Raw genomic sequence first — 9,500 nt, forward strand, 5'->3', positions numbered from 1 at the left:
ACGCTAGATCTCATGAATTTGACTTACTAGCGAATAAGTTCTCGCATGAAGGTGCGGAATTTCATCATTTACAAATAACTTTATATGCCAAACGCCATTGTACACTGACTGCTACAATATGAACTAACACAATGCAGGCACCAGGGCAATGCACAGGAAGGCAGAGTTTCCTGTACGTAGCAGCAACAAAATACTGGCGTCATCAAGGGTTTCTGCAACTGGTGTAGTCGACTTACCAGTTGGACATCAAACTGCATAATGCAGTTTCAAACAAATGTAAAACGTTGACTTCAAGTAACTGTTTGTCGCGACGGATTCCAAAAAAATCTTAAAAGGCTAATTCTGGTCACTCAGCATAAGTGAAAGTGTGTCCAGTCTCTATCTTCATAAAGGTTGACTAAACAGAACACCAATTTGCTTTTCTTAGGCCGTTCTACAAGAAGACACATGCTTACTTTTGGGAAACCTCAATCTAACATACTAAGGTATAGGTTACACCTTCAATATTCTCACAGTTACTTCAGCGCCCGACCTATCACGTGCATTCTGTTTGCAACACCAACTTCTCTGTCCGCGGAGTAGTTCATGAATCGACTGAAAACGCATCATCAAGTCGTTATATGCGAAACTTGCGACCTAATTCATGCATCATACACGGAACGCTTCTTTCACTGTCTGACACGTCAACATGATAATTTACGCTATCACTTGTTTAGGCGCCAACACGAAATCTGCAGCGATTAACTTTGAATGTATTTACATTTTGTCCTAAAGTGCATTAGTCATACAACCTTACGGTTATGGTAAAGTGGAAAACAAACCGGAAATTTTAACAATAAATATATTTTCGGAAATTTGATCGAAACACATCCAACCTCGAAACACGCGCAAAGCAAAAAAACAACGTAGCGAAAAAACAGAATGAAGCAATCAAGCTCGATACAAATTGATGCATTACTTTCCACGCACAATCATCTAGTCTTTCCACACGGGGGTTGTTCGCATGTTATAATGAGAATGCCAAATGCGTGCCTTCCAGACAAACTAGAGCTTACCGGAGGGCACTTTAAAAAGAAAAAACACCTCCACCAACAAAGGACAAGTCATTTAAATAAACTTTTGCAAAATGCAATTTGAAATAACAAATCCTAAAGTGCGATTTGAATAAGCAAAATCGTTTTTTATTATAATAAATAAATGTATGTTTAAAAATTATAAGCCTAACGGCATTATAAACCGAAAGGTGGCCATTTCGCTTCTTTAAACTATATTTCTAAATAATATGCCTCGAGTCACCATATGAAATAACACCTACATAACTTTCTGGCATATATATATGATTATTTAATTTTTTAACGCGTTGAAAAACGTTGGCCCGGTGATGTTAGCGTTGCATATTTCACGTGCGAGTTTCTTGCGGTTGTGCAACTTCGAAAAGGGAAGAGAATAAAAGCGTATACACTACAGCGTTGTTTATTCACATTCCATTGTACGCTGGTCCGCCGCCACCTTCTGGACAGACCCAGTTAATGTTCTGACTTGGGTCCTTAATATCACAGGTTTTGCAGTGAACACAGTTTTGGGCGTTAATCTGCAATCTCATCTCTCCTTCTTTACCGCCCTCTAGCGGTACGTACTCGTAAACACCTGAAAAAGGTTGTCGTAAGATGACAAGGCGGTCGAGTAGGGATTTTAGGATAACACAATATATTATGGAACTCAATAATAATAGTTCATTTAAACTGTTGCAAACAGGTGCAAATCTAGGAGTTTTGGTGGGGGAACTAAAAATATTTTCAGAGATAAACTGATTTTATCGAAATGGATTAAACATAAAATAAACATAATTGAGATTTGTGCGACAAATTTTTTTTTCTACGTAGTTAATGTAGGCTGAAAATAAAGTTATTTGGGGGGAACGTGCCGACTGAATCAGCCCCTGCCTGCACATAGCTGATTCTGTTTTTTTTTTACATTTTGCAGTGTAGAAGGGCATCGATGAAATACGTTGATAAACACTTTTGACAAGCCAAAAAATCTAACACGTACGAGTAACAAGATAAAGAATGCTAACCTGCTGGACAAAATCTTTGTTCGGGTCCATCAAAAACAGCGAGATTGCGCATCACAGGAATATCGTCGTTCTTGAGAGTGAGGTGTGCAGGTTGATCGTGGTCGTGGTTAGTTCCACTTAATGCAACGGAAGATAGCAAGTCGAAAGACACTTCGTTGTCAGGTTTCGGGTATTCGATCGGTCGACATTCTGATGCTGGCTTGAGGTGCTTGTAGTCGATCCCTGTGGGGGGGAGGGTTATTAGGTGGTACAGAGCATGTGTAATACTTTTCGAATTATTATCGACATCTATGCGTTGCATATGCATATATAGCGAAAAATTGATCATTCGATTCATTTGTTTACAATAAAGTACCCGATAATGTTATATTTGTCTTTTTTTAAATTACATTGAATATATTTTAAAAGACCAGCAAAAACGGCAACGTTTGCTGGGGATATATTAAGTAGAATACCAAGGTATTTTCAAATACTAGGTTTCGAATACAAACGATGGCCATTGTGTAAGCATTTCTAATGTATAACTACAAAAGAAATGATACAAATACCAGGTTTTCACAAAACTCAATTTGTTGACATATAGTGAGTGCAATGCAACCCAATGGACTCTTCGTCCGTTTTATAAAACATTGTTGTGTTTTCGTTGTACCCCATTACAAACGGTATCGGACAAGCAGTCAAAAAAAGTATTCTGTGGTGCATCCTTGACCTGGCTACAATCCAATATGATTTAAAGGACATTTTATAATGAGTAGGTGAAAATTATTGGAAAGTAATTTGTTGCCCGAAAAAAACGCCTGGCGCCGTACTAGATTACTACATTTACAACAAGCACCTTAAATGTTTAGCAAAGAGAAAGGCCTAAATCAAAACTTGTTACTCTCCTATATACAAATTGTGAGAAACCTTTAACGTTAAAATGATGAAAAAAGTTATATCGGGTTTAATTACCCGGCATAAAGCAGATTTGTATTCGAATATCGGATCCTTAGGATTCAACATTACATATCCCCCATACCTAACCTGACTAAAATTCCAACTGACCTTTAGGTTTAAATGTCCACGGTTCCTTGCCCCGTCCAATGATATAGAAAAGTGCCGTGTAAACCAATCCCCCATACAATCCAAATATAGTGTCAAATGCTGGTCGGATGTTGCGGACTCCTTTAATTTCCTTCCACAGCCAACTCTTCTTCAGGTTTTCTTCATATTCCGAAACTAACAAACCTAAAATACATACTTGCACTTTGACCACACAAAAAAAATAATACCAGTGAGATGGCATCATAATAAAAATAAAAATTAATTCTATAAACTCTATAAACTTTAAAGGAACCCGGTATAATCTGAGATGTGTGCCCTTATCGCTGGTCAGTCCGACTTATTCGCAGTTGTACATACTTGCGTATGAATGTTTAAGTGTATACAGTATTATATATATATATATATATATACAGAATACAGAATATTTATTTATTTCACATTGTTTTTCATATAGCGCTTGATCCCTTTCTTTGATTGTGACCACAATACCCCACAGTCTTTTGAACCAGATAATATAAATATAATTTTTTAAATATAAAAATATAACTATTCTGCAATTTACAGCAAGCATTTTTTGTAATGCTTTTAAAAGATTTACCTTACCACTAGTTTCTGATATTCTTGTTTCATCAGTAACAGCATTGAATACAGCTTCAGCACACACCATTCCACTTTTCATTGCAGTGTGAGTTCCCTTGATTTTCGGAACATTCATAAACCCAGGGCTGCAACCTACAAAAAAAATAGTAGCAAACATTTAAACAGTCAATTGTTGGTGACACATTTAGCACTTAATTGGTACCAAAAAAAGTCTAATTACTTAACTGATAAAAACATGTTTCTGTCCTAGACAAAGTTTTTCCTTAAGTTAGTATTTTATACATTTACAATACAGAATCAGTATGGCTTTTTGACACATAAAAGTTTAAAAAGAAATAATGATTGGTATGTTACATCTGCTGTAAAACACCATAATGGTACATTAGATTACCAATTAAGCATCCACCAGGAAAGGCAAGTTTTGGAATGTTTTGGAATCCCCCCTCGTTGAGTGCACGGGCGCCATAAGATATCCTGGTTCCTCCCTCAAATGTAGGGCGAATGGAAGGGTGTTGTTTAAATCGCTGGAATTCTTTGAATGGGTTGAGGTAGGGATTGATGTAGTCTAAACCAATCTGTATCACAAAATAGATACACCACATTTTTAAAATTAATCGACTCCAATTTTAAATCCACTAGTTTTAAAAAAGCAACCTAAAAAATTAAATTAATGATAAATTTGCTAGATTATAACCTTATGTAAAAGGAAAACTAATGGGTAAATTCAACGGGTTATACTCTACAAGAATAAAAAGCATATGAATGGATAAAGATTTCAATTAAAAAATTTTCAATTTTAAAAAATTTCAAATTTTCTCATTTTCTTGTGAGAAAACTTTTACAGTTAAATATATAATCTATTCCATAAAAGAGTAGACATTACCATGTGTAGGATTGCATGCAGTATCGTCCTGGATTGTACTTTTTAAATTTTCATGAGTTAGGTAGTGAAAGTGGCTGTTATAAACTTTGCACTGTGTGTTGGACTTGGATATGAGCAAACAAAGTAATCTTTATTTGTTAAGGGAGAGTAAAGTGTTCACTTGATTGTTATGTGTTCACACATAAGAGAAATTGCAGACACCTGGTAATAATTTATTGGAATGTTGCGTTGTTTTGTCACAAACTGTAAGTCATACACTCTCAAAGGATTAACAATATGGTAACTGACCAACCTTAACCAATTGGTAAAAGTTTATTGTGTTGTAAATAGACAGGGCTGTATAATGGTAGTGATCCAGCTTCTTTATATTCTGTAAGGTGGGGTTATAAACTATATCAACATAATGTTGTTCTTCTCTCTTGCACGTTAACATTAACTGTAATATTACAAAGCTATTCCTGTATTTATCTGTTTTAATGTGCTAAAAAAGATTATTTAATTTCAAGCAATACTATTTTTTTTATTTTAAATGTGAAAAGGTTCCGACATGGCAACATATAAAAACATTTATGCGAAAATTACACAAAAAGTAGTTTTTCACTATAAATAAATTTTACTGCATTTAAAATTAAAACAACTTTTTTGAGAAAACTATTTTAGTTTGATATTAATTCAACTCAGACAATAGTTGTTTAAAGTACTTTCAAGGTTTATAACACCTGAATTAAAAAATAAAAACATAAAAGAGACATATATGGATTATACAAACTTACCACATAACCAACAGAAACCATTGGTTCTCCTTCATCCAAATGATACAGGAACGAACCAGCATATGTTCTGTAATCTGCAGGCCAACCTACTGTGTGTTCAACAGAACCTGGTTTCCACTTGGATTTTTCAATTGACCAAAGTTCCTGGAAAATATTGTATTATCTTATATTGTACAGTTCCGAACACTGAGCATGAGACCTAATATAAAAAAAGGTTAAATTAATAACATATGTATTATGTATCCTAATGAATGCATTTTAAACAGAACTGACATAAATATAAAACGTCTAAACATATATTTTACTTTTATTCCAATGCCGTATGACTGTGGAAAACAGTCTTCTCTCAGATTTAGATGTTCACTTTGATAAAGTTGTTTTGCAAGTGCACCATGACAACCTTCAGAAAAAATGGTGACTTTGGAATGGAATTCCATACCTCTCTCAAATGTGTCCTATATTAAACAGTAACTTGTGTATATCAAATTCAAGTAAATAAACTAGCCAATAATTATAAATCGAATTTGCAGATCACTGCCGGTGCCGGTACAATAATAAAAAGGTCTACGTCAGTTGACATAACATTCAGCTTTAACAAAATTTATTACTCTGTGTATAATATTACATAATATAAAAAGTCAATATTAAAAAGTATGTGTGAATTAACGGTTTGTACTTTAAACCTTATTTTCCAACTACTTATCTTCACAAATAAAAGTCCATTTGGTTGCTTTTGGTGTTAAAAAATAAAGTCAATTTGTTTTCTAAATATTAAAAGAATTAGTAGCTAATTTTTTTTTTAAATAATAGATTTAGTGATTAAATAAGATTTAGATTAACATAAATTTAAACAATTTATTCCAAGGCTACATTTGTCACCATATGTGTGTACCTTAGGCGAGCCATCCTTGTGGATTCCAACATCATTAGTTGCAATCCCCTTTACACTTCCATCATCATGCCAAAGAAGTTCCGTACAGGCAAATCCGGGGTAAATCTAAACATTATTTAAATATTATATATAAATATCATAATTTAATCGTTATCACCGACCGAATATTTGAATATAGGTAGTGGATTGTCAGATTGGATTGTAAAAGCAACTTTTATTAAAAAGTTTGATAACAAATTAGGCGAAGTTTGTAATTTTGTGATTTGAGTTTTGTATTAAATGACATTACTATAAAATTAATCTTATAAAAAAATTATATTTGTAAGAAAATTGCAGTTTGAGCACCACAGATATTAGGGTATAACAGATTTTCCCCTAGGTCTGTGGCTCAGTTGCGAACAGCTCTATTGCCAGCAGTTAAGAATCACTGGATTAGACTTAATTTGGGACACTGTAAAGTAAAGAATAGTCACACAAAACAAGACATAACATAATTTTGTCTTGGAACCTAAGAAGATTACAGCTAGGACTAGGTAACTAGGCAATGCTGGAAATTTATTATATTTATTTAATGTTTTATAGTAGACGACTGAATAACAACCTTATATTTACTATACAAAACAGGAAAGCAAATGGCACATGTTTGTTTAATGGACTGCCTAACCTGAATCAAAAGCAATGTTTGTTGCTAAAAAAAAATTTGTAGCTTTTTTTATTTATAAAATACCTCAACTTCAAGCTCTTCAGCTTGTTCACCGAGCCATTTCACAAAATTGCCCAACCGAACAATGTAATTACCTTCATTGAACATTGGAAACCCTGAATAAAAAGATTGAAGGTAAGAAATTGGCTTGATACAAATAAATTAACCAAACAAAATTGAATGTTTGTTATACACAACAGTGTTGGGATTTTGCATTTACCTGCTTGCCAATGCAAGCAATTGCAGTGCAATTAGTCAACACCCACTTGTCTGCCTGGCCAGTGCCAAAAAATGGTCCCAACCAGACCTAAGTACTGTGCTAAACTTGTGACAAATTATTATGTTAAACACCATACACTGAAAGACAATTAGTTTGTAAATTGCTAATGATGCAAGCTTGGGCAACTAAAGAACTAAACAAAAGTGTTTTGGATACACTATGCACGGATCTGTAATGTAGCTTAATAATAAATTTCAAAGCCAAAAAGGTCGCGTAAATCAACATCATCTTGATAAGTATGTATGTACACCGAAATAGAAAGACAGGTTAAATTACTGGACAACAACGTAAACAATATCTATGGCAAGGTTCACCTGTGCATATTAATGGCATACAATTTAACAGTTAATGTAACTAAACCTTTCAAAATTGGGATTGGAATCCTCCATTTTTTTGTCAAAAAAGCAAACCGATCATGAGTGACAGGAGTTTTTAGTGGTGCTCCTTTTTCTTTCCAGTCTGGTATCAACTCATTAAGAGCATGTGGCTCCAAACAGGCTCCAGAAAGAGTATGTGAACCTGTAACAATTACTTTGTTTGGTACAATTTATAATAATAAACCACATTTCTAAGACAGACACAGGGCATTAAAACTTTGCACCAAAAATATAAGCTTGTTTGAACCGGATCACCATTATAAACATAAAGTTGCAACATATAGCATGGTATACAAATTATCAAAAGGCAAAAAACTAGGTAATCTTTGAAATGCAGTACTGTGGTCACTCAAACAGATTTTTAAATCTATAATACTGTTCGACTAGTTAAAAGAAAACTGTACATCATTATACATAAAAAAATCAGCTAGTGTTTTCATGAAATACCTCTTGTATGCGGGGATATTGTGAATCATTTTCAATCTTAATATTCAAGTTTATTGTGCTTTAATAATATCGATTTGGCAATGGGATGTTACAGCATTTTGTGTCAGGCAACAGGGGGTTATATTTTTTAAGTCTCTGCTCCAAATAATCTTTTAGACAAAGATTGTAAAAAGACTAGCCAACTTTACCCAGAGTTGCAGCTTTCTCAAAGAGACACACTCGAATATCTTTTCCAGTTTCTTTGGCAAGTTGTTTTAGTCGAATTGCACAAGATAATCCTGCTGGACCGCCACCAACAATTACAACATCAGCTTCATCCACATATCGCTCCATTTCAACACCTAAAAAAATGTTGATACAAAAACTATATAGCCTTCAGGTTCAGCTAATACAGAGCTTCTCTACCTTTTTCACCATCCTTTTACCATGGCACCCCACTTCGAAAAATTAGTTCAGCCCAGAAAAAAGATAAGGGATGGCAAAAAAATGGGCGCTCTTTCACTATTGTACGTAAAAATTAATAAAAAAAAATTTTTCTTCAAATGCCGCATACCACAACACATATTGTTTGGGTTAGGGTGCGGGTTAGCGTTTGGTTGAGGGTGGGTCAAGTTATTATTAATAATAAACATAATATTACTTGACCCACCTTCACCCAAACGCTAACCCGCACCCTAACCCAAACAATATGCGTTGTGGTATGCGGTATTATTATTTTTTTTTTTTGCACAACTTTTTACGTACAATAGTGAAAGAGCGCCAAAAAATGTTGCATGGGGTTGTTTTAAACTCACATATTGAGGGTGCAAGATCGGTGTTAATATAATTATTTTTTTAATATAAGTGGTCCGAATGAATGTTAAGATAACCCTGTTTAGAATAAGTGTATATAGATAGATAAAAACAAGTTTGAATTACTTACCAGCCCACCTTTCGTCATCTTTGCGTTGAATCACACTGTAATGGGTTGTGATTTTTGGCTGGCTTGAAACAGACCGTACATTAGAAATAAAAGCTCTTCCGAGACTCCTGGCAACAAAACCCTGCACACCAAACATCTTGGCAGCACTATAGAGATTAGTGCTGTTCTATTAAAAAATGCAAACATGGAATTACTTTTTCGTCCGGGGATTTACATTGCGAACATTATTTGGGTTAGGGTGCAAGTTAGCGTGGATTAAGTATTATTATTATATTCATTCTCTCATGTTTATTTCTTTCTTGCATTTTCTATTTTGACAACTCGTTTCGTTACTGTAAAAAAGTGGTAGGATTGCAGACCAGCACCAAATACTGCTCTGAGATAACATTAAACTAACAGTAGCATTTGTGCTTTAAAATCATCTTATAGTGAACTACTACCAGCGTTTGGGTGATGCAAATAACTTATGACCGTTTTGTTTCTTCAAAAAGTGTTGGATTATTTT

At 34.2% G+C, this 9,500-nt stretch overlaps 1 protein-coding gene across 1 annotated transcript; it reads right to left on the reverse strand.

The window, feature by feature from the left end:
• Positions 1-722: 722 nt before the first annotated feature.
• Positions 723-9,331, reverse strand: LOC146160294 (electron transfer flavoprotein-ubiquinone oxidoreductase, mitochondrial-like). Its single transcript, XM_083383407.1, has 12 exons — positions 8,996-9,331; positions 8,262-8,414; positions 7,610-7,768; positions 6,994-7,085; positions 6,267-6,371; positions 5,680-5,829; positions 5,375-5,518; positions 4,110-4,293; positions 3,722-3,850; positions 3,119-3,301; positions 2,075-2,296; positions 723-1,647 (listed from the first exon to the last, which is right to left on the reverse strand). The coding sequence occupies exons 1-12, from the start codon at positions 9,129-9,131 to the stop codon at positions 1,478-1,480; spliced, it is 1,827 nt and encodes a 608-aa protein (XP_083239533.1). The 5' UTR covers positions 9,132-9,331; the 3' UTR covers positions 723-1,477.
• Positions 9,332-9,500: the final 169 nt, after the last annotated feature.

Source organism: Ascidiella aspersa, chromosome 3, assembly GCF_963924565.1.
Source record: "Ascidiella aspersa chromosome 3, kaAscAspe10.2, whole genome shotgun sequence".
NCBI classification, from domain to species: domain Eukaryota; kingdom Metazoa; phylum Chordata; class Ascidiacea; order Phlebobranchia; family Ascidiidae; genus Ascidiella; species Ascidiella aspersa.